Here is a 26,948-nt window from a genome sequence, read left to right as displayed (position 1 = left end):
GGAGAGATAAGAAAGCCTTCCTCAGTGATCAATGCAAAGAAATAGAGGAAAACAATAGCATGGGAAAGACTAGAGATCTCTTCAAGAAAATTAGAGATACCAAGGGAACATTTCATGCAAAGACAGGCTTGATAAAGGACAGAAATGGTATGGACCTAACAGAAGCAGAAGACATTAAGAAGAGGAAGTCAAAAAGCAAATATTATTTTAAAAATGAGGCTTTAGTTTAAAACTTAAAATACCACCAAAATTTGCTAAACTTGATTTGCCAGTATGTATTTTCAGAAATCAAAGCTTTGTCTGTCTAGCCTGCATTTATATTTAGTCTGGGTATTTAATCTCTTTTTTTGATCTTAGGTTTTACCATACACTTTAAGTTGCTTTATTCAGTTAGTTTTCATAGACTGTAAAATCATTTTGTACTAGTAAACAGCTTATTTTGAAACTGCTCAGAAAATACACAAAGGAGTAACAAGGAATTATAATCAACACTGTGATTCTTTATATGTGTGTGTTTCATTTGTTTAGGTTATTTACCTCTTGTGAAAGCTGTGTTACTTGGTTCTTTTGATGGTCCAGGTCTTTTAAAACCAACGCGTTTTGCTTTTGTAACTGAAGCACTCTTCTTGCCAAGTGGACACTAGAAGAATGGAATAAGAAAATCAATATGTACAAAAGAGGACTACTACCTCAAACATTAAAAATGTGTCTGTGTGCTTGAAAACTGACCATCTCCTAATAATACCTAAATATTAACAGGAAAAAATATAGAGTCAAATAATATTCTCTGGTGTCAACAGTAGAAGACCAACATCCCAACAACTCAGAATTTTGAAAGTAACATTAAAAATTTTCATGATAATGCAACTGTGATATGTTGATTATCACAGTAATAGTTTCTACCCCTTGCTATAAAAGTGGAGAGTTACATTGTGATATCTGCTTGAAAAGACCGCAAGAAAGCAATTTACAGCTATTCTCCATTTTTTATAAAAATTTCCCTTTTACAAACAAATAAGGCAATTAGTTGAAACAATAATAACCTTGCACTTTGAAAAGTATCAGTGTTTTCCGCAGACAACATAATGCATTTCGTAACAAAAAACACAACTGAAAAGCTTTTCTACTGAAAATAGAGATGGAAAACATGTAGGAAAAGTAGAGACAGATGTCTAATAGTAAAGGTAAAGATTCTGTACTAAAAGAAATCACTAAAAGATCACACTGTGATCACACATCACAACTTACTTACTGAGTGTAATCTTCAGTATTTAAAATCACATTAAATGAAAAATGTCCCAATTCCACTTTTAAGACACAACGGGAAAAAAAAAAAAGCTCAGCTATAAAATCGTTCCTCCTAGCCACTGGGGCACAGTGCTTTAAAAAACTGCTAAAAATGCTGAGAAGACTTGTTTTGTAATTCCAGAAACTTAAAAATTTAATATTTATTACATTTTCATAGTCCATGAGCTTAGTCCATTAATCCCAGAACATCAAGATCTGCAGAAATTGAGAAGACATGACGTTCTACAATGACAAGAAGAAAAATATTTTCGTTCTAACTCAAATTATAGGACATACATAATTCCATTGTATTTTAAATACTTCCTAAATTAGAGGTACCAAGGGAACATTTCATGCTAGATGGGTTCGATAAAGGACAGAAATGGTTTGTACCTAACAGAAGCAGAAGATATTAAGAAGAGGTGGCAAGAACACACAGAAGAACTGTACAAAAAAGATCTTTATGACCCAGATAATCACAATGGTGTGATCACTCACCTAGAGCCAGACATCCTGGAATGTGAAGTCAAGTGGGCCTTAGAAAGCATCACTACGAACAAAGCTAGTGGAGGTGATGGAATTCCAGTTGAGCTATTTCAGATCCTGGAAGATGATGCTGTGAAAGTGCTGCACTCAATATGTCAGCAAATTTGGAAAACTCAGCAGTGGCCACAGGACTGGAAAAGGTCAGTTTTCATTCCAATCCCAGAGAAAGTCAATGCCAAAGAATGCTCAAACTACTGCACAATTGCACTCATCTCACACACTAGTAAAGTAATGCTCAAAATTCTCCAAGCCAGACTTCAACAGTACGTGAACCGTGAACTTCCAGATGTTCAAGCTGGTTTTAGAAAAGGCAGAGGAACCAGAGATCAAATTGCCAACATCCATTGGATCATTGAAAAAGGAAGAGAGTTCCAGAAAAACATCTATTTCTGCTTTATTGACTACGCCAAAGCCTTTGACTGTGTGGATCACAATAAACTGTGGAAAGTTCTGAAAGAGATGGGAATACCAGACCACCTGACCTGCCTCTTGAGAAACCTGTATGCAGATCAGGAAGCATCAGTTAGAACTGGACATGGAACAACAGACTGGTTCCAAATAGGAAAAGCAGTACATCAAGGCTGTATATTGTCACCCTGCTTATTTAACTTATATGCAGAGTACATCATGAGAAATGCTGGGCTGGAAGAAGCACAAGCTGGAATCAAGACTGCCGGGAGAAATATCAATAACCTCAGATATGCTGATGACACCACCCTTATGGCAGAAAGTGAAGAGGAAGCCTCTTGATGAAAGTGAAAGAGGAGAGTGAAAAAGTTGGCTTAAAGCTTAACATTCAGAAAACTAAGATCATGGCATCCGGTCCCTTCACTTCATGGGAAATAGATGGGGAAACAGTATCAGACTTTATTTTTTGGGCTCCAAAATCACTGCAGATGGGTGACTGCAGCCATGAAATTAAAAGACGCTTACTCCTTGGAAGGAAAGTTATGACCAACTTAGATAGCATATTAAAAAGCAGAGACATTATTTTGCCAACCAAGGTCCGTCTGGTCAAGGCTATGGTTTTTCCAGTGGTCATATATGGATATGAGAGTTGGACTGTGAAGAAAGCTGAGCACGAAAAACTGATGCTTTTGAACTGTGGTGTGGGAGAAGACTCTTGAGAATCCCTTGGACTGCAAGGAGATCCAACCAGTCCATCCTGAAGGAGATCAGTCATGGGTGTTCATTGGAAGGACTGATGCTGAAGCTGAAACTCCAATACTTTGGCTACCTCATGCGAAGAGCTGACTCATTTGAAAAGACCCTGATGCTGGGAGGGATTGGGGGAGGAGGAGAAGGGGACGACAGAGGATGAAATGGCTGGATGGCATCACTGACTCGATGGGCATGGGTTTGGGTAAACTCCGGGAGTTGGTGATGGACAGGGAGGCCTGGCGTGTTGCAGTCCATGGGGTCACAAAGAGTTGGACACAACTGAGTGACTGAACTGAACTGAACTGAACTGAACATCAGAAAAAGGAATTCATACAAAACTCTGGAAAAAATTGCTAAATATCACCCTATATTACTAAGAACCTGTTATTCCAAATGATGAGTTCTTTTGTTATACAGTGAACTGGGTAGCTCACTTAGGTATGCTCATATCTGACTTTCTATCCTTGCAACACCTAAAATTTTGCCTTAATAACCAATTGAAGTTAGAGATGGAAAACACACAGTCTTTCTGTGCCTGACAATCATTTTTTACAAAAAAAAAAAACAGCTTTACCAACATAAAATTTCCTTGATATGTAATTTACAATACCATAAATCCCATCAATTTAAACAATTCAATAGCTTTTAGTATATTTAGAGTTGTACAACTATCACTATAATTTAGTTTTAGAATATTGTCATTACTCCTCCCCCCTCAAAAAAAATGTGTTATCCATTAGCATTACTCCCTTTCCTCCCTGTTCAGTCTGAGGGAATCACTCATTTACTTTCTTCCTTTATTGATTTTTAAGGTATTTGCAGTTTAGTTAAGTTTAGTCGCTCAATCGTGTCCGAGTCTTTGCAACCCTATGCATTGCAGCATGCCAGGCTTCCTTGTCCATCACCAACTCCAAGAGTTTACTCAAACTCATGTCCATTGTGTCAGTGATGCCATCCAACCATCTCATCCTCTGTTGACCCCTTCTCCTCTTGCCATCAGTCTTTGCCAGCATCAGGGTCTTTTCCAAAGAATCAGTTCTTCACATTAAGTGGCCAAAGTATTGGAGTTTCAGCTTCAGCATCAGTTCTTCCAATGAATATTCAGGACTGATTTGCTTGAGGATGGACTGGTTGGATCTCCTTGCAGTCCATGGGACTCTCAAGAGTCTTCTCCAACAAACACAGTTCAAAAGCATCTTCAGTGCTCAGCTTTCTTTATAGTCCAACTCTCACATCCATACATGACTACTAGAAAAACCATAGCTTTGGCTAGACGGACCTTTGTCAGCAAAGTATTGTCTCTGCTTTGTAATATGCTGTCTAGGTTGATCATTGCTTTTCTTCTAAGGAGCAAGCATCTTTTAACTTCAGGGCTGGAGTCACCATCTGCAGTGATTTTGGAGCCCGCCAAAACAAAGTCTCTCACTGTTTCCATTGTTTCCCCATCTATTTGCCATGAAGTGATGGGACTGGATGCCATCATCTTAGTTTTCTGAATACTGAATTTTAAGCCAGCTTTTTCACTCTCTTCTTTCACTTTCATAAGAGGCTCTTTAGTTCTTCTTCACTTTTTGCCATAAGGGTGGTGTCATGTTATTGATATTTCTCCCCGCAATCTTGATTCCAGCTTGTGCTTCCTCCAGCCCAGCATTTCTCATGATGTACTCTGCATGTAAGTTAAATAACCAGGGTGACAATATACAGCCTTGATGTATTCCTTTCCTGATTTGGAACTAGTCAGTTGTTCCATGTCCAGTTCTAACTGTTGCTTCTTGGACCTGCATACACATTTCTCAGGAGGTAGGTAAGGTGGTCTGGTATTCCCATCTCTTTAAGAATTTTCCACAGTTTGTTGTTTATGGCTACTGTATACTCAGTCCCCCAACATAAAATATATCAAGTTCCCTAAAATCTGACTTTAAAATAAGATAGAGATCTTCTTCAAATAAGTCTTAATGCTAATTTTATGTTAAGTTTACATTTTAAATCTGTTGACTCATCTTTGCAAACATCAGTATTACATATCATTAGCTATGTCTTTTTATTAGGTTAATTTAAAAACTTTGCAGTCACTTCATTCATACTTTCATTCTCTTTTTCTCATTCTTCATACATGTTAAATCAACTCTTTTATCTTTCTGTCTCCCACAGAACTCAGTATTAGGGTCTTTTTTGACATGGCAATTTCTTAATAAATATATGTTGGTCATACGGATCATATTTGTGTAGTGTTCAGTATATGATAAAGAATACAATCAAACACTATTACACAGAAACAGTTATTGATGAGATTAAATGGAATAAAGGATGCACAAAAATAATGAGATGCAAAGGTCACCCATTACTAACATTTTCAAGCAGTTAAAGACTTGAAGACATCAAGTTTAATAATATTAAACAGCTCATTGGTTTGGGAGCTTTTTGTTTTGTTTGGGAATTGCCTAATGCTCTTATGCAGATATGGTGTGATACCACTTATCAATGTAAAATACCACATAACACAAACCACTGAATTCAAGAAATTCTTGGTATGCTGGTGCTTTAAGCCCTAACACCAAAGCTATCACTACTTTGAATTTCCCTGCTTTTGGCAGGAGGATTCTGAGGGAGAAAAATCTACTCTAAATAGAAGGAAGGTATCTTACAATTTCTTGAAATCACCCAGAAATGTGTTCTACAGTGTTTCAATCGATAGTTCATACTACTATTTTATCGAGAAAACCTTTCTAAGAACTGACGCTGATGGGAACAACTGTGACTATTACTATAAAAGCTAATATTGCTGTTTATGACCAATATTTAGAAAATGTAGACACAATTGGTCTACAACTGACCCACTGGTCATGTTTTAAAAATTCACTTCCAAGTCAGTAGTAAGGACATCAGAATACATCTTCTCACAGATTATTAGAAATTATGTTAAAGTTCTCAAATTGCCCTTAACAACCCTTGTTCTAGGAAAAAAAGAAAAAGAATATAGTATCAAGAATAAAAAAATACTGTGAGATACTTTTTCTTCAAAAAATAAAATATTTAAGCACACAGAACACTCAGGAGAAACAATAAGTAAAAATTTTCATCATTATAATACTTGCAGTTAAACTTTTAACAAATGATAAAAAGAAAATTAGTATTTTTTTCTCTGGATCATGAATATCAATGACTGCAGAAAAGCAAGCTGAGTTGGAAGAAACATATTTATTAATTAATTCAATAAAATAATCATGAACATTCTCTTTTAACAAAGATTTATTAAAAACCTATCATCTACCTAGGTACTAGGATTTCTCAATTTCTTCCTGGAGGAGCTAACTGTCACCTGAGGAAGATGGGCAAGTAAAAAACAAATTATAGTAGTACATTAAATAATATAAACGGCCACAATGAAGAATGAAAACTAACTAATGCAGTGACAAAAGAGAGAAACTGCATTCTGGGTAGAGTGAAAAGCAGAAGTGAAAAATGTTCTGCTGGAGAAAATTGAAAGCAGTATGGTATGGATTGGAGCTTCCCGAGTAGCTCAGCAGTAAAGAATCTGTTGCAATACACAAGAGGCAAGAGAAGCAAGTTTGATCCCCGGGTTGGGAAGATCCCCTGGAGGAGGGCATGGCAACCCACTCCAGTATTCTTGCCAGAAAAATATCATAGGCAGAGGAGCTTGGCGGGCTACAGCCCATGAGGTCACAAAGAGTTGGACATGACTGAAGCGAGTGACCATGTATATAAGACACTTTCCATGTGACAGTGTGTGAATATAACATATATGTGTATATATGTATACATGTATATACAAATATATGTGAGTGGCAAAGAGTTGGACACGATTGAGCAACTAAACACACACACATACACACACAGACATATAATCTGCTTGAGTACATCCTCGGTTATTTCCCCCTAATAGGGATTCATATCAAAAAGTTTGGAGACCACTGTTCTAGCCCAGTTTTGTCCAACAGAATATAATACAAGCTACATATGCAATTTAAATTTTCTATTAGCCACATTAAAAAGGTACAAAGCCTTTACTTCATGATACCAAAAATTATCTCAAAGTGGATCAAAGACTTATACGAAAGAGTTAAAAGTATAACTTCTTAGAAGAAAACACAGAAGAAAATCTTCATGAACTTGGATCTGGAAAAAGATCCTCAGATATGGCACCAAAAGTACAAATGAAAAAAGAAGAAGCAAACTGGACTGAATCAAAATTAAAACGTTGTGTGCTTCAAAAGACACCATCAAGAAAGTGAAAAGAGGGACTTCCTTGGTGGTCCAGTGGTTAAGAAGTCACTTGCCAATGCAGATGACATGGGTTCAATCCCTGGTCCAAGAAGATCCCACAAGTCATGGAGCAAATAAGCCCACATGCTATCACTACTGAAGCCTGTGAGCTCTAGAGCCTGTGTTGCACAACATAGATGCCACCTCAATGAGAAGCCTGTGCACCACAATGAAGAGTAGCTCCCATTCACTGCAGCTAGAGAAAGTCCATGCATAGCAACAAAGAGCCTGGGCAGCCAAAAATAAATAAAAAAGTTCAAAATACATATAATAATATGATAAGGGACTTGGAGATACCAAGGGAACATTTCATGCAAAGGTGGGCACAATAGAGGACAGAAATGATATGGACCTAACAGAAGCAGAAGATGTTAAGAAGAGGTGGCAAGAATATACAGAAGAACTATACAAAAAAGATCTTCATGACCTAGATGACCACGATGGTGTGATCACTCACCTAGAGCCAGACATCCTGGTACGTGAAGTCAAGTCATCACTATAAACAAAACTAGTGGAGGTGATGGAATTCCAGCTGAGCTATTTCAAATCCTAAAAGATGATGCTGTGAAAGTGCTGTGATCAATATGCCAGCAAATTTGGAAAACTTGGCAGTGGCCATGGGACTAGAAAAGGTCAGTTTTCATTCCAATCCCAAAGAAAGGCAATGCCGAAGAATGCTCAAACTACTGCACACTTGCACTCATCTCACACGCAAGCAAGTAATGCTCAAAATTCTCCAAGCTAGGCTTCAATAGTATGTGAACCAAGAACGTCCAGATGTTCAAGCTGGATTTAGAAAAGGCAGAGGAACGAAAGAAAGTGAAGTTGCTCAGTTGTGTCTGACTCTTTGCGACCCCATGGACTGTGGCCCACCAGGGTTCTCTATCCATGGGATTTTCCAGGCAATAATACTGGAGTGGGTTGCCATTTCCTTCTCCAGGGGATCTTCCTGACCCAGAGATTGAACCCAGGTATCCCGCATTGCAGGAGATGCTTTACCCTCTGAGCTACCAGGGAAGCCCCAGAAAAGGCAGAGGAACCAGCGATCAAATTGCCAACATCTGCTGGATCACAGAAAAAACAAGAGAGTTCCAGAAAAACCTCTACTTCTGCTTCATTGACTATGCTAAAGCCTTTGACTGTATGGATCACAACAAACTGTGGAAAATTCTTAAAAAGATGGGAATACCAGACCACCTTACCTTCCTCCTTAGAAACCTGTATGCAGGTCAAGAAGCAACAGTTAGAACCAGACATGGAACAATAGACTGACTTTAAACTGGGAAAGGAGTATGTCAAAGCTGTATATTGTCACACTGCTTATTTAACTTATATGCAGAGTACATCATGCGAAATGTCAGGCTGGAAGAAGTACAGGTTGGAATCAAGATTGCATGGAGAAATATCAATAATCTCAGATATGCAGATGACACCACTCTTATGGCAGAAAGTGAAGAGGAACTAAAGAGCCACTTGATGAAAGTGAAAGAAGAGAGTGAAAAGCTGGCTTAAAACTCAACATTCAAAAAGTGAAGATCATGGCATTTGGTCCCATCACTTCATGGCCAATAGATGGGGAAACAATGGAAAGAGTGAGAGACTTTTTCTTGGGCTCCAAAATCACTGCAGATGGTGACTCAAGTCATGAAATTAAAAGATGCTTGCTCCTTGGATGAAAAGCTATGACCAACCTAGATAACATATTAAAAAGCAGAGACATTACTTTGCTGACAAAGGTTCATCTAGCCAAAGCTATGGTTTTTCCAGTAGTCATGTAAATATGTGAAAGTTGGACCATAAAGAAAGATGAGCACCAAAGAATTGATGCTGGTGTTGGAGTAGCCTCCTGAGACTCCCTTGTACAGCAAGGAGATCAGACCAGTCAATGATAAAGGAAATCAGTCCTGAATATTCATTGGAAGGACTGATGCTGAAGCTGAAGCTCCAATACTTTGGCTACCTTATGTGAAGAGCTGACTCATTGGAAAAGACCCTAATGAAGGCAGGAGGAGAAGGGGATGACAGAGAATGAGATGGTTGGATGGCATCACTGACTTGCTGGACATGAGTTTGAGCAGGCTCCAGGAGTTGGTGATGCACAGGGAAGCCTGGCACCCTGTAGTCCATGCTGTTACAAAGAGTATATTATGTTGAGTTATGTTCCTTCTATGCCTACTTTCTGCAGAGGTTTTTTTTTTTAAATTATAAATGGGTGTTGAATTTTGTTGAAAGCTTTCTCTGTATCAATTGAGATGATCATATGGTTTTATCTTTTAATTTGTTAATATGGTGCATCACATTGATTAATTTGTATATATTAAGAGTCCTTGCATCCCTGGGATAAAGTCCACTTGATCATGATATATGATCTTTTTAATTTGTTGTTAGATTCTGTTTGCTAGAACTTTGTTGAGGATTTTTCCATCTACGTTCACCAGTGATATTGGCCTGTAACTGTCTTTTTTTGTGGTATCTTCGTCTGATTTTGGTATCAGGGTGACGGTGGCCTCGCAAAATGAGTTTTGGAGTTCTCCTTCCTCTGAAATTTTCTGGAAGACTTTGAGGATAAGTGTTAGTTCTTCCCTAAACTTTTGGCTGAATTCACCTGTGATCGCTTCTATATTTCAACCTCCTAAGTATTTAAATGTGGCATATTGCTGTGCTGAGTAGTTTGATGTTATGGGTGGATGCTTTTAGAAATCTGGGATATTAGAAGTCAGAAGAGAGGATGCGATTTTAGCTTAACTGAAATTCAAGGCAAGACAAATGAAGAATTGCTTAACTAAGCTGAGTTTATGTCTCCTTAACTACAATGCATGTACAATGAAAACAAGTGTTTATAGTGAGTTCTTTATAATGAGTAACCAGGGGTACAGTCAGGGAAAATGACTCCTGCTAAAGTTTGGTTGGTAGGCTATTTATTTATTCAGTACTGAACTCCTCAAGAAAGCATTGCTTTTACAGGCTCTTTGTTGGGATATTACAGTAGGTACAGCATTCAATTCTTCTTTGTAATTACATAATTGCCATGTGATTCTTTTTACCTGCACCAAGATTAAATTTGACATTAACTAGAAACTAATGCCACCAGAGTAGAGTTCTGTATTTAAATTTTAAACCAAATTTTTACCTGTTATATGTTAAAATTAATTCTTCATGGGTTATCTCTTAGCTTTCCTCAGCACCTCTTGACTCCAAATAAAAGTTACCATTTTGGATTTGTCAATGGATGTCAGTACTTCTGATTATCACACACAATTTCAAAGAAGCATAGCCCAGCCAAAGTGAACATGATCGACCTTCACTTATATCTGAGTTATCAAAGCACAATGGGTGCCTGACACTCTATCTTGAGTCCTTCAATACTAGATACTTCACTTAGTATTACCAAACCTTATATAACTAACTGAATATACTCAGATATCTCCTAATTAGTTACATACTCTGAAATAACATTTGGCTTTTTGATTTTTTTCAGTTTTAGAAGGTCAAAGTTCTGTCTCAGACATGAACTGGCACGAAGAAATGGTTAAAAAAAAGGGCACACAGGCCAGAATGATTTCAGCTTCGGAAAGCATCAGGTTGCTCCCTGCACTGTCCACTTTCTTGGAAGTTACAGGGACTAAATAAATAGTGGTATATTCTGATTACCTATAGTTTTATGTCTTTTTCTAGTTTTTCTGTAGGGTTAAACTTTCAAGTTGATTAGCAGTAGCTTTTTAAAGGACTATTCCTAAAACCAACCCAAAAGAAATAAGCACAACTCTTCTCTAAGGACAAAAATGAGAACTCACATATGTGAGAATAAAGGAGCGGAAAACAAAATTACTTTATGCTCAAAAGTCTGCTAGAGAAAAGAAAAGCTCCCTCTGTGTTATTTTTTCCTTTATTATAAAGATTAGTCTACTGTGAAAGTTTCAACTTAAAGCTCTTTATAAAACTAGACAGAAACTAAAACAAAGGTCAACAGTATGCAGTAAATCTTGCAATTTGAAAGGTTTAAAAACCCTCAGAAAAGTCTCCACATTCAGGTCTGCCAAAACAAATAGAGATGCACACACTAGGACCACGTTAGTGCCTGGGTGTTGCCCATTTAGTGTTACAAGCTAAAGAGCATAACCAAAACATGTAACCAGAAAATCTTGTTTGCTATTTTCAAAACAATCATGACCGAAACAAAAACATTACTTCAGATTTTCAAGTTTAGTCAAGTCAAGAAGAGCTTATTTTATTTTAATCTGCTTTAATTGTCTAAGCCCTTTTAACTTTCCATGACTTTGACCCAGAAAGCTTAATACAATATTTAGTTATTGCTCATATCTCTCTTGAAAATTCAAACTGGGAGCAACCTTATTTAACAATTATAATGCATTTAGGATACATTTCTGTAATTTATTTTTCAAACTAATTTTGAAATGTTAGTTTTGTCACTTCTTTATGGGAAACTGCCATTATGATCTATGTTTTAAGAAACTGACTTATATCAAAGAATGTGAATCTCTAAACGAGTTTCATGTCCAGGGGCTGTTTCTACTAATTACTTCAAGAGGGTCTCATTACAATAAGACAAAATTATTTTAAATGAAAATTCAAATTATGCCTCACCAGCATTTTTGGAACACTGGCTTTATCTCTAAAATCAATGGTTTGATCAATTTATTTTAAGAAACATTAACTAACATAACAAACTTCACTTGAACATCTACTTGATGCCAGGCATTCACTGTGATGAACTTTGCATCCATTTTCTCATTTTAATTTCATAATATGCCTTAAGTGGCAATAGGTAACTAGTGAAAATTTTCAGTGACTTGTCAATTTACTAACAGCAATATGGCACTCAAAAACAGAAGGCCTACAAACTAAAGTTTTGAATAACCATTAAAATTTATCTTTTTGAAGAATATCCAATGATATAAGAAAATGTTCAGGGTAAAATTAGAAGACAAAAAGTTAAACTTCTAAGTTACATACAATAACACCATAAATATGCAGAAAAATATATCTATCTGTATACATTTTTGAATGGTTATCTTTGGATAGCAGGATTACTGGTAATTTTACTAATATTCTAAAATAAACATGTATTATTTTTATAATCAGAAACCCCCTCCAATTGAGTGCTACCCTGAAATACCTAAATTGGTTGTTGAATATTGTTGTTAAGTCCCCAAGTTGTGTCTGACTCTCTTGCAACCCATTGGAATGTGGCTTGCCAGGCTCCTCTGTTCATGGGATTTCCCAGGCAAGAACACTGGAGAGGGCTGCCACTTCCTTCTCCAGAGGATCTTCCCTATCCAGGGATCGAACTTGCATCTCCTGCTTTGTTAGACGGATTCTTTACCACTAAGCCAACCAGGGAATTGGTTGTTGAATATATGAGATTTCAAATCAAACACTGTATGAATGGGGTATATTGTATAGCAGATGTGAAACAAGCTCCTTTGAAATTTCAATACACTTTGTTATGGGCTGATGTATAATGGAAATTTTGTTATGCAAATATTTCATTGGCCATTCTGTTATTTTATAAGTCACCTTAAGCTTCCATTGTTTAATTTCAAGTGTGATGAATTAAATATAAATTTTCTAGAAGATTATATTGCTTTCATCTTTTTTTTTTTTGGACTGGAGGATAACTTCTTTACAATGCTGTATTGGTTTCTGCCATACAACAATCTTAAATAAATTAAACCTAAAGCACAAAGCCATTTACTTCTTTACAAATATCCATTAGGAAATCAAATAAGGACTTTGCGAACTTCAGAAATGCATCAGATCCTCAAAAGGGATTTTCTTTGCCACGGGTCAACTTTGTGCGTACAGTAGGTACTCAATAAAAGTTGTTGAATGAATGGGAAAAGGAATGCATAAATGTCCTCTTTGGCTCTCCAGACTTACTTTCCCTTCACTCCATTTAGATGACCTGAGAAGCACTTCCTCAAAATAACCCTCTGGTTCATCATGAGAAGAATGCCTGGCACCAGCTGGTAGGAGGTATTAATAGCATGCCCATTAGGCACTTGTTCAAGGCACATAGATAGCTCAGTGATAAAATCTTTAGAAATATTTGGACAGACAGTTAAGATTATGCAGAATATGAATCAGTTATGGTTCCTTATATTTCCAGTCTAAATAGTAAGAAATCAACATCTGTTTTGGAAATTCCAAAAAAAAATATTAAGGTAATAGTAATAATTGTTTTCAATTTTAGAATAACTCAGCATTTGGGGCTACCGAAAGAAACCTTACAAGAGAAAATTTTTTCTTCCTTGTGAACAAGATGCATGTGAAGGAACTGGATTCTAAAATAAAGATGATTATGGACTTTTTCCTTCAAATTTCAATTTTTAGCATTTTACCAATCATTTGCCACTGATAAAAAAAAAGTTGCTTGCCCATAAAATTACTTTTCTATTTTTCCCCTGGCAATATAATCCTCAAATACAGAGATACTCTGAAAATGACAAATTATCCTAGGTCACCCTTAGTGAACTTGGAGGGACTCGGGGAAGAATGTGAATGGAATGGGATTACACCCAATTTTTCAAATAATACATAATTTAGAAATACTTGCATCTTCACTAAACAGAATTAACCAGTCCAGCTACAATTTTTTATCTAGTAGTCAACTATCCTTGATCTATTTAGTGTAACTAGTAGGAAACACAAGTTCTAAGCATCTTTTTGTTACCTCTCATAAAATGACCTGTATCTTACATCACTTTTGATAGCCATAAAGACATGTTATCTTCTGAGCCAAAGCTTCTATAGAAGAATTAGAGTTAAGATTAATTCCTTTTCTTACTTAATATGTAATGTCTCTAAATGTTTAAATCAATTCATATAAAAACAGATAAACAAGCAGCTTTGAATCCTCAAATACTCAGATGAAGAGACAATGCTGTTAGCTATCTCATACCATGCTGGTTAGAGACAATGGAGAATAAACAAGAATAAGGTGTACTTGCTGACCTTGAGGATCTTTCCATCTGGCTGGGGAAGCAATATAGGAATGAGAGCTAGCGAGATAAAGACAAATGCTTGTTATGTGGTTACATGGAAAATAGATGTTTATAGGCAGGGAGATATACTACCATCATTTTGGGTAGAGAGACAAATAAGGCTGGAGAAGTAGAGCTACATGGAAGGGCTCAGAAGTCTGACAGAAACATTTAGATTTGTTATGGTAGCAAATGGGACTCTTTTTGCAAAGCAGGATGAGTTTAGGTGGGAGAAAGGAGTTAGGTCAACTAGAAAAGCAATTAATATAGGTAAAATTTTCTCTTGGTATACTTTAAATAAATAGTATTTCACAAAATAACTAGTGGATCTTCTAAAAATTTTCTTGGTCTTCATAAAGTCTTTTATATTTTCAGTCACAATGTATCTGCTGGGCTTTCCTGATGACTCAGCAGTAAAAGAATCCTCCTACAAGGTAGGAGTCATAGAGCCATGGTTTTGATCCCGGGGTCGGGAAGATCCCCTGGAGGAGGAAACGGCAACTCACTCCAGTATTCTTGCCTGGAAAATCCCATGGACAGAGGAGCCTGGTGGGCTATAGTCCATGGGGTTGCAGAGAGTCAGACTCGACTGAGTGAGTAGCGCATGTATGCTAGCTCTCTATCTCCCTCTCAGTCTTTCTCTCTCTCTCTTTCAAGTATAAGTCAAGGAATGTACGCAGGCGAATATGAAACAAGGGAACAAAGGAAACGCATTTGCTAATTTTAACCTGAAAAAATTTAAATGCTGCCATTATCATTGAATCCAATTCGAGGAAAATTCTAATGTACACTTACAGTCTACTTAAAAATACATGAAAGGCATGATTATTATTTACTATGCTATGTTTCATGAGCAATGTAATATTTATGCATAAGAAGAAATACAGTAACTTTGTCACTCCACTTAGTACATTATCAAAAAGCAGAATGTAATTACATCTAGCTTGACTAGATAAGTAAACAAATATATATTGATCTTACCTTTGCTTTAGTCGTCTTTTGGCTGTTGTGGGAACATTAGCACCATAGCCATAGGAAAAAAGAACCCTTTCAGCTTCAACTTCATCTTCAACTGGAAAATAATAATAAGTGTACACTGTGAAATTCTTTCTTCTTAAGAAGCATGGCAGAAGTGAAAATAAAAGAGTTCATAATAATGAATTAGTGAACATAAGAACACTTGAAAGGGATCATGCATAATCTCAAACAGGCCATTTGCAAGTAGCAGCGTATTTCATACAGTGTATGCTTGCTTGGAGTTGTCCCATCTATTGCTTCAAAGTGTAAGGGACTGCATCATATGACACATTCAGTTAGTTGTCTTGTTATAAAACTTAATAATACAGACTGTTTATTCTGAGATTCAAAGGCTTTTTGCATGAAATATTTGTTACTTAATTATGAAATAAGTAAAGATAACCTCAATTTCATCACCTTTCTTCCTGATAAAAGAAATGACTATTTTTAATTAGGAAAGATGTTCATTATTTTATCAGAAGATAAAGTTATCTAATTTGTTATCAAGTTATCCTAACTTGCAATAATGAAATTATACATTTCAGTAGGCTACTCTGTAAAGAAAAAATACAGTCTAAGAACCTATTGATGATTTTTTTTAATTACAAAAAATTTAGCAACAACATTTACTTCTAAATTTTATTATTGTCACACACTCCCCAAAAGAAATTTTAACCAACAGGTTAACATTTTATGGGTAAAAAGTTTAAATGCAATGACAATTTTACTGGAAGTTGAGATGAAAAAACATTTAATCAAAGGCCATAAAAGCTAAAGATTTATAGCTCAATTTAAAGCAGTCAATGACATATAACAATTTTTATGACATTATTCATTGATAACCATTATTTCAATGTCAAAAAGAGAAACCTACTTTCAGAAGTGTTTCAAGTTTCAAACAAAGCCACAGATTTTACATTAGTGAGGAAGCTGCTTGCAGGCCTATGACTATAATAGGCCCTTTCTTGTTGTTTGATCCTGCTGTGGTACAGTAAACATTTTAGGAATATTTGTAAGCGTTTTTCTTCAATTTTGATTCTATTTTTCACACTGAACCAAGATCAGTTTTCAGAGGTCAGATTGTTAATTATGAGGACGTGTGGAGGCGAGAGATGTTTGGTGCCATGGCCAGTCGTGTTATCAGCCATCACTGCTCAGGTCCAAGTTGACTTCACTTCATCTCTATCAGAGATAGAGCTGGCATTAGATACCCGTCTGACTCTTGTTTGTCTTAGACAGTTCAAAGTTCAGAAGAGAGAGGAGTAAATTTAGCTAACATCTCAAAATCTCATCAGATACTGACGGACAACTTAAATTCGAGTTTAATACTTACTTGATTAGTGACTCACAGTATAATTATGCTAGTGATGATTTAAGTAAAGAAACAATGTACTATACAACATGGTAAATGGTACTAAAGACATATGAATGTGTCTTAGAAGCACAACTAATATCCGAGTACTACCATTTTTCCCATGCTAGAGGCATAAAGAAGGTGTGGGGAGAATGACATTTACAGAGAAGTTTATGGTTCAACTTTAACATCCAAACACGACTACTGGAAAAACCATACATATGACTATATGGACTTTTGTCAGCAAAGTGATGTTTCTGCTTTTTAATACACTGTCTGAAGCTCCAATCGTTGGCCACCTGATGTGAACAGCTAACTCACTGGAAAAGACCCTGACGCTGGGAAAGACTGAAGGCAGAAGAAGAGGGCGACAGAGGATGAGATGGTTGGATGGCATCACCAATTCAACGGACATAACGCGTAAAGGCACAGAGCTGAGAAGTTTTAGTATTAATAATTGTGAGGAAAGTGGCTAGTTAGTCTGAAGAACAATGGTAGTAGTATTGTTTGCTAGATAAAAGAGTCTGGATTTTATTCTATAGACAAGATAACAAGAAGTTAAAAGTGATTAAAATAGGTAAGTAACATGACCAATAGATTTTTGTTGTTAACTCTGATTTTATATAGGAAAAAAATTCCAGTAATCAGAAAAGAGAACTCTTCACAAGTTACAGTTACTATTATTAACTGGATTTAGGGAAGGAATGAAAAATAGAATTCCATACAGACCTGTGGAGTGACTAGCCTACAGACACTAACTGAAATCATGGAAAGGGATAAGATTATCCAGAAAATAGGTAAGAGTTAAAGAGGATGAGGGGAAAAAATCCCCGGGAACTAGAAACATTTAGATAGAAGAAGAGATAATAAAAACGATGGAGAACAATCAAAAGTGATGATTTAAGAAGCAAGAGAAGAGTTTTGAAAAATGTGACAAATGCTGAGCAGAGGTCATAAGTAGAAGGAGGATGGAGAAGAGGTCCCTCAATTGACAATTAGAAATCTGATATTTACAAAAAAATGTACTTACTTTCTGGAAAATACCTGTACTTTTAACAACTTGATGAGATCTTTGAAAACAAAACTCCTCAAATACTTAATATTATGTGCGGGCTCAGTCGCTTCAGTTGTGTCTGACTCTCTGCGACCCTATGGACCATGGCCCACCAGGCTCCTCTGTCCATGGGATTCTCCAGGCAAGAATACTGGAGTGGGTTGCCATTTCCTTCTCCAACGTAATATTACACTTAATTACAAAAAGCAATTCAAGTGTAAACAGGATACTGCAATTTGCCATGGTTTGTTACTGTACAGTCACTCAGTCATGTCTGACTCTGTGACCCCATGGACTGAAGCACACCAGGCTTCTTGGTCCTTCACTACCTCCTGGAGTTTGCTCAAACTCATGTGCACTGAGTCGATGATGCCATCCAACCATGTCATCCTCTGTTGTCCCCTTCTCCTCCTGGCCTCAATCTTTCCCAGCATCAGTTTTTTCCAGTGAGTCAGCTCTTCGCGTCAGGTGGCCAAAGTATTGGACTTTCAGCTTCAACATTAGTCCTTCCAATGAATATTCAGGGCTGATTTCCTTTAGGACTGACTGGTTTGATCTCTTTGCTGTCCAAGGGACTCTCAAGAGTCTTCTCTAGAACCACAGTTCAAAAGCTTCAATTTTTCAGTGCTCAGCCTTCTTTATGGTTCAACTTTAACATCCAAACACGACTACTGGAAAAACCATACATATGACTATATGGACTTTTGTCAGCAAAGTGATGTTTCTGCTTTTTAATACACTGTCTGAAGCTCCAATCGTTGGCCACCTGATGTGAACAGCTAACTCACTGGAAAAGACCCTGACGCTGGGAAAGACTGAAGGCAGAAGAAGAGGGCGACAGAGGATGAGATGGTTGGATGGCATCACCAATTCAACGGACACAAACTTGGGCAAACCTTGGGAGATGGGAGGGAGAGTGAAACCTGGCATGCTGCAGTCCATGGGGGCAGAAAGAGGTGGACATGACTTGGCAACTGAACAACAACAACAACGAGGTTTGTCACAGCTTTTCTTCCAAGGATCACACATCTCTTAGTTTCAGAGCTGCAGTCACCATCTGCAGTGATTTTGGAGCCAAAGAAAATAAACTGTCACTGTTTCCATTTTTTTTCCACAACTATTTGCCATGCAGTGATGGGAACGTATGCCACGATCTTACTTTTTTGAATGTTGAATTTTAAGCCAGCTTTTTCACTCTCCTCTTGTACCTTGATTAAGGAGGCTCTTTAGTTCTTCTTCACTTTCTGCCATGAGGGTGGTATGATCTGCGTATCTGAGGTTGTTATTTCTCCTGGCAATCTTGATTCCAGCTTGTGTTTCATCCAGCCCAGCATTTTGCATGATGTACATTCTGCATATAAGTTAAATAAGCAGGCTGAAGATATACAGCCTTGACATACTCCTTTCTCAATTTTGAACCAGTCCATTGTTCCATGTCTGGTTCTAAGTATTGTTTCTTGACCTGCATACAGGTTTCTCAGGTGGTGATTCCCATCTCTTTTTTTCCACATTTAGTTGTGATCCACAGTCAAAGGCTTTAGTGTAGTCCATGAAGCAGAAGTAAATGTTTTTCTGGAATTCTCCTGCTTTTTCTATGATCTAGAGTATGCTGGCAATTTGATCTATGGTTCCTCTGCCTTTCTAAATCCAGCTTGTACATCTGGAAGTTCTTGGTTCATGTACTACTGGAGCCTAGCTTGAAGGATTTTGAGCATTACCTTGCTAGCATGTGAAATGAGCACCACTGCACAGTAGTTTGAACATTCTTTGGCATTGCCTTTCTTTGGGATTGGAACGAAAACTGACCTTTTCCAATCCTGTGGCCAGTGCTGAGTTTTCCAAATTTCCTGGCATAATGAGTGCAGCACTTTAAAAGCAATATCTTTTAGGATTTGAATCAGCTCAGATGGAATTCCATCACCTCCAATAGCTGTTTGTAGTGATGCTTCCTAAAGCCCACTTGACTTCACACTCTAGGATGTCTGGCTTGAAATTTGTGTCCACACCATCGTGGTTACCTGGGTTGTTGAGACTTTTTCTTGTCATGGTTACACCTTAATAAATAAAGTCTAAGCATCTTTGTGTCAGCTGAAATGAGAAGAATTAGACGATAATCCTTTGAGTACTGTATACACTATGGTACTAAAAAAGAATGTTTTGCCCTTGCTGCTGCTGCTAAGTCGCTTCAGTCGTGTCCGACTCTGTGTGACCCAGCCGATCAGGCTCCTCTCTCCCTGGGATTCTCCAGGCAAGAGTACTGGAGTGGGCTGCCATTTCCTTCTCCAATGAATGAAAGTGAAAAGTGAAAGTGAAGTCACTCAGTCGTGTCCGACTTGTAGTGACTCCATGGACTGCGTCCCACCAGGCTCCTCCGTCCATGGGGTTTTCCAGGCAAGAACACCGGAGTGGGGTGCCATCGCCTTCTCCGTTTTGCCCTTACATCTCACAAATTTCACTTTTCAGTTAACTATTCATTAAACAAGGATAGGAATATTCTAATTTCCAGTGTAAATGGATAGAAAAGAACCTAATTTACTGGTCTTCCAAGTACAAATAAATCTAGTTTAACAAAGATATGGTTTATACAATGTCATAGAAAAAAAAATTAATTTCTATATATTTTCTAAATATTTTACATATATGAAAAACCTGAAAGAAATGTACACATATCCAACATCTGTAATCTAAATTATACATTGCACTATATTTATTTCTCACACAACTGTCCATCACTGTATTCATCCATGTTGTTGTTGTTGTTGTACTAGTCGCTTAGTTGTGTCTGACTCTTTGCAACCCCATGGACTGTAGCCTGCCAGGCTCCTCTGTCCACGAAATTCTCCAGGCAAGGATACTGGAGTGGGTTGCCATCCCCTTCTCCAGAGGATCTTCCCAACCCAGGGATCAAACCTAGGTCTCCTGCATTGCAGGCCGATTCTTAACCGTCTGAGCTACCATTCGTGAATCTATCTTATTTGTTGATGAATTTCAAAAGAAGCTGCAGTCCTGAGCCTTCACTCCAAATAGTTCAATGTGTAAATTATCAACTATAGTTCAATATTATTTACAGTTCTTTTTTAAAAATAAAATTGACACATGGTGAAAGGTACAAATCTTAAGTCTACCATTCAATGCATTTGGAGAAATATATATACAGTTGACTCTTGAATAACAAGGGTTTGAACTGCTTGGGTCACACTCATACATGAATATTTTTCAATAAATACATTGGAAAAATTTTTTGGAGATTTGAAACAATTTGAAAAAACTTGCAGGTGAACCATGTAGCCTTAAAATATCAAAAAAAGCTAAGAATAAGGTAAGTCATGAATGCATCAAGTATATGTAGATGCTAGTCTATCCTTATACAGGCATAGGTAATATTTAACAAAATTAATAATATGTTAGTTTTCTTACTGTTTTATAACCTTACTGTCAAACAATTACTGTACTGTATGTCTCTCTCTCATAACTGAAGAAACTGCATATTAGTGTATCATCACAGGTAAGTAGCTTTTTAAAAGGTGTAACAATGTTTCCAATACTGTAATGTAAATATGACTATAATACTGTATGTCACAAAAATTTTATAGTGATTCATTCATTAGTGTATAGGCTAGGCTACCCTGAAACAATCATATCAGTTACACTGGGCTGTGATAAAGTGATATTGCTGCTTCTTTTTTATCCATGCATGAATTTTCATACCTGTAAATAAATGTGAATTTTTTTTCACATTATCTTTTCACTTTTTATAATATTAATTTTTAATGACATATAGTTGATTTACAATGCTGTGCTTCTGATGTATAGCAAAGTGAATATATATATTCCTTTTCATATTCTTGCAAGGTACTAAATACAGTTCCCTGTGTTAGAAAGTAGGTTTATCTATTTTGTTTATCTACTTTTCATATAGTAGTTTGTATTTCCTAATCCCAAACTCCTCTAATTAATTCTTCTCCTACCTCCTTCTTCCCCGTTGGTAACCATAAGTTTATTTGCTATGTCGGTGAGTTTATTTCTGTTCTGTAACTAAGTTCATTTGTACCATATTTTAGATTAGATAAATGATATTATTATGATATTCGTCTTTCTCTTTCTGACTTCAGTTAGTATGATAATCTCTAGGTCCATCTATCGTTTCATTTTGGATATCTAGTGTTAGCAATACATATAACATCTACAGTGGTTTGTATCATTTAAAACAATATTGATGTAGATGCATGCATGCTAAGTCACTTCAGCTGTTTCCAACTCTTTGCGACCCCCGAACTGTAGCCTGCCAGGCTCCTCTGTTCATGGAATTCTCCAGGCAAGAATACTGGAGTGGGTCACCATTCCCTTTTCCAGGGGATCTGCCCGACACAGGGATCGAACCTGCGCCTCTCATGTCTCACTGCACTGGCAGGTAGGTTCTTGACTGTTAGTGCCGCATGGGAGGACGATGTAAACCCACAGTATTAATAGATACAGGGAAGTACTGTAAATATATTTTTTTCTTATGACTTTCTTAACATTTTCTATGCATCTTCAAATCCTCTCTCCAACTTCTGTTTTCATCATCACATAACCTTCTTACAAGGACCCTTGAGATAGGCCCATCTGGATAATCTTATGTCATGACTTTTGTGACTATTTTCTCTGAGTCATTTTCTTAATATGGATACCATTGCTTTGTCAGACATAAGACTGTGATTACTTCTCCTACTCTGCAACTTAGTTCATTTTTTAAAAATGTCTTCTAAAAGAGCAGAGGTTTTTAATATTGATGAAATCAACTTAGTAAAGCTTTATTTTATTATAGTTCCTTTCAGGAACCTATCTAGGAAATTTTGAGCTGCATCAAGTTGCAAAAACAATCATGTTTTCCACTAGAGATCTACAGTTTTACTTATTACTTGCAAGTTTCATCTTAAGTTAGTATTAGTGTATGGTATGAAATAAGGTTGAGGCTCACTTTCAAAAATATGTCCAATTTTTTTAGCACCACGTATGGAACTTTCCTTTCTCCAGTTGAATGGTTTGCTGTCTTTATTAAAAATCAAATAATCAGACAGGTGTGGGTCTATTTCTTAGTTCTCTATTTTATTTTGTTGCTGTATCTGTCTTTCTTTACACCAGTAGTGTACTAGTTTGACACTATAGCTTTATATTAAGTCTTAAAGTCAGTCTGTGTAGGTCTACCAATTGTGTTCCTCCCCCCGATCCGCTCACATTATTTTGGTTGTTCCAGTGTGCATATGCTCTTTGTCTTTGGGAAAGTAACTAGGAATGAAATTGCTGGTAACTGGACAGGCTGTTTGGTTTTATAAGAGAGTCTTCCTCACAAACATTGAGAACAGCCAGTCTTGCTAATTTCAGGCATTCTGGTAGGTGTGTCCTGCTATTATTAAAAGTAGACTTTGAATTTTCACATAAATGGAATACTAAAATGTTAAAAAAGGAACTGTGATTGGAACAACACTGAACTAATAGAATTCATGATTTTATCTTTGGATATTTTAGTGAGTCTTCTTTAATTTTTCCTAGCAATGATTTGTATTTAGTACTGTTAAACTTATTCCTATATATTTTGTGTTTTTTGATACTATTGTAAAGGAAATTGCTTTTTAAATTTCTTTTTCCAATTGTTTGCTTCTCGTATATTTTCGTGTAATTATCATAGCCTGTTAAATTTACTTATCAGTGTCAGGGATCGCTTTGTAATCTGAAAATATAGTCTTTCTCTTCTTTTCTGGTCTTCGTAAAATTTTTCCTATCCTGCATTAGTACACTGGCTAGGAGCTCAAATACAATGTTTGATAGAAATTATGAAAACTTTTTGCCTGGTTTTAGAAAGGCAATCTTTCTAGAAGTCCTTGCCTGGTTCTCTCCCTTAAAGGGAAAGCAATTGATATTTCATCATTAGTTATATTAGCTGTATATTTTTTACAGGTATCTCATCAGATTGAGGAAGTTTTCTTTTATTACTAATTTATTTAAACACAGGGACATCTGCAAAGTTATAGAGATAAAAAAGAGTATAGAACTTTCAAAATAAGGTGATAAGAATGGCAAGGCATGAAAAAGTACAAAGATAAATGAGTCTAATCATAAAAAGACATGCTAAGGAATTTGACCTTAGGCTGATTTATGTTTATAGGGGCATTAAAGCAGGTATATGGTATGGTTAAATCTATATTTTATAGAGGTTACTCAGATGCCACAAAGAAACTGAGAATAAATTTGGAAACTACTGCAGTTATCAGACACTGACCTTGGAAATTTAAAAAAGGCAATGACAGAAATGAAAAAAAGTTTTCCTTAAATTGGGATACCAACATTAATATAGTCTTCATAAGAAAAGGTACCCCAGATAGAGTCAACCTCAACTTCAGCTGAAGATTTTATAAGAATGCCACTATCATTTCTGACTTTTGAATAGAAATAATGTACTATAGCAAACATCTCAGCCAATGGTGAAGTGTTAATTTGCAATATTCTCTTGGAGTCAAGGACAACATAGGAAGATGGCAAATAAGAGGGGAAAAAAGAAGTAGAAATTAAAGGTCAAAGTCTGTAACACATGGTATGCAATGAATTTCTATCTGTCCTTCAAGACTCATTCAAATGTTATCTCCCCTCTTAGGGATTCCTCACCTCCAATAAGGAATTAACTCACATCTCTTCTGTACTTATCAAGATCTGCCTCTCTTTTGCTAATAGCACTTTAATTATCTGTTGACATGTTTGTCTCTCCCAGCAGAATAGACTAGGAATATCTATAAGCAAGAATTATTGCATGAACTCTACACCCCAGATCCTGGCATATGTAATCACTTTATTGTTGAATGAGTGAAATGAAATAGTAAAACAAATAAATAAATGAAAAGATAAAATCTGTCACAGAGAGACAAATATATATTTTTTGCTCTCAAACCACTAGAATTAAGGTTAACTAATTTTTAAAATACAAAGTATTCTTTCAGAGAAAGTCACAAGTAACATTTCAAAGAAATAGAGCAAAGCAGTTTTAGAAACAGTATCAGGTTCCTTGTGTTGTCAGAAGAAAAAGCTGTGTGTGTTGGGGTGGGGGTGTGTGTGGGGAGACTTACTTTCTGCAGTTTGCATTATTATTTCATCAAGCTCTTTTTCCAGTTTCTCATAAGTGTCTAGCCTTGCCTTATGTTCAGAGTTCTGTGCTTGAAGTTCGGTAATGCGTTTTTCAGAAGAGGCTTGGAGACTATAAAATTCTTTAGTTAAAACCTAGAAGTGGAAAAAAAATGGCAAAGGCAGAATTAAATAGGTTGGCAGTTAAGACGAAAACATGAAGCAAAAAATATTGTTTAATGATTAGATATGAAGAGAAAGCTCAATGAAGATGACTGAAGAGGTAAAATACATTCGTTCCTGAGGAAAATAATTTGTTTTGAACTTAAAATTATGAAGCACCTTTTTATATAAATTGAAAAAAATTTAAAACTTAGGAATAGTTGTAGGAGTAACATTGGCATTTGCTTGTTAAAATTCAAAAAATGCAATAATGCTATACTCCTCACCTAGGTGGAGGTTATTTATCTAGTGATCACAGATACTTGAGAAAGACTTGCAAAGTTGTGTGTAAAAATTACATACTCATAATGAGTCTTTCAGTTTTCTACCACAGACTATTTCATTTACCCAGACCATGGTTTTAGTAAGATTTTTGGTTTGCTGAACAATCATAAATTCAAAGCAGCAAATCAAAATGTAAATGTGAAGTGCTATTTGGAACAGTACCAGAAAATGACTTTGTATAGAAAGAAAGTATAAAAAATTTATTAAAAAGAGATATAAAAGACATGGAAATTGGAGTTATTTTAAGTAGAAGAAAAAAGCCTATATTTTCCTATGGTAACTTACTGAAGAAATCACTAGGGTGACAATAATGAATTCACCAAGAAGGAGACATTTCTAGTGACAAAGGAATGCTTTAATGCTTACATTAAATTGCAACTATCTAGAAAATTTACTTACTAGTACAGACTAAATTATGGGGTGGTATTATACTTACTTCTTAACACAGCATGAGGAATGCAGTATTTCCTGAGAAGCAATTGAATATTATGGTAAGAATATGGTTTGGAGCCAGAAAGATTTGGATTTCAATCCTGGCTTTGACACTTACTCGTTGTGATCTTAGGTAATTATTCTTTCTAGGCCTACCTCAGTGTGTTGTTGGAAGCATTAAATGAGAGGATAAAATCACAGCGTTTAGCAAAGTGACTAGAACATAGTAAAAGTGCTAAAAAATACTATTATCACTGCAGCAAACAGAAGTATGAGTACTCTGTATTAAATGGGTCATAAAGATGAGATGTACTGCTTTAATTACTCTGAATTCTCTATTATTAAGCAATTTTGAAGAAAACTTATCTTCTCTAATGACATAAAGTTTACCTTAACAAATGTATGTGATTGCTTCCTGCGATAGGGAGAAAGAAGATATGGAAGATCTATTTACAGTTTTTAACTTAGCAGAAATTTTGATTTAATTTAGTCTGTTTCATCTCATTTTTTAAAATTATTTCCATCAAAACTCCCTCCCAACTCCAAATATACTAATAACCATCCCCTATTCTCTAAATACATTCCTTTGGAAGATGGAGAAAGAGTAACACGGGAGTAATATTTGTAGGATGATTTCTATTGTCCTTGATTGGATCAGAAAAAGAAAATTCCTGTTGTAGCATTAATTCTTGCTGGTTGGAAATGCTTTCTAGAGAATTTATTATAACAAAATCACTACACAGTGAAACAATCTGGGGTTTTCAGAGAGTTCACTAAGTTGGGATGTAATTCATTAAGAATCTGGTTGTTGATGACACATTAATGCCTTTGTCAGTAGACAGGCTCAGTGAGGACAGTGTTAAATGGTGGTTCTCACAGCAGGGCTGATAACCTCTCATCTATACCTCACTTTCCCAACAAAACCATGAAAGAAAAACTGCAGAAGTGGATATCTGAAGAGACAAAGAACTAAAATGCTGGAGACGACATAGTTCATAAAGTACTATTTTAAGAAGAGACTGAAAGGTAGTATTAAATTGAGAGGTACAATTTAAAATTCTCATTCATGACAGAAAGAAGAGATGGCCAGAAACTTTTGACTTGGGTACCTTTCAAAACCTCTGATACACCATGGTAGAGAATTCTCTTTTATCATGGATTTGTCTGAGTGGATGATATGAATAAATTTATTACAGTTTCTGAAAATCCA

At 36.2% G+C, this 26,948-nt stretch overlaps 1 protein-coding gene across 3 annotated transcripts in view; it reads right to left on the bottom strand.

The window, feature by feature from the left end:
• The window catches only part of PIBF1 (progesterone immunomodulatory binding factor 1), a 222,750-nt gene that overhangs the window by 68,764 nt on the left and 127,038 nt on the right, over positions 1–26,948 (bottom strand). For all 3 annotated transcript variants that reach the window (XR_009691357.1, XM_061133609.1, XM_061133610.1), the window contains 3 exons: positions 24,805–24,955; positions 15,264–15,354; positions 538–640 (listed from right to left, as the gene is read on the bottom strand). Coding sequence is in view for 2 of the 3 variants with exons in the window: in XM_061133609.1 (XP_060989592.1) it covers positions 538–640; positions 15,264–15,354; positions 24,805–24,955 (345 nt within the window). In the remaining variant the exon portion in view is untranslated. The remainder of the gene's footprint in view (positions 1–537; positions 641–15,263; positions 15,355–24,804; positions 24,956–26,948) is intronic.

The sequence above is a fragment of the Dama dama genome, chromosome 30 (assembly GCF_033118175.1).
Source record: "Dama dama isolate Ldn47 chromosome 30, ASM3311817v1, whole genome shotgun sequence".
NCBI classification, from domain to species: Eukaryota; Metazoa; Chordata; class Mammalia; order Artiodactyla; family Cervidae; genus Dama; species Dama dama.
Note: the sequence above shows the minus strand (reverse complement) of the source record. Positions and strands in the feature narration are given on the sequence as shown.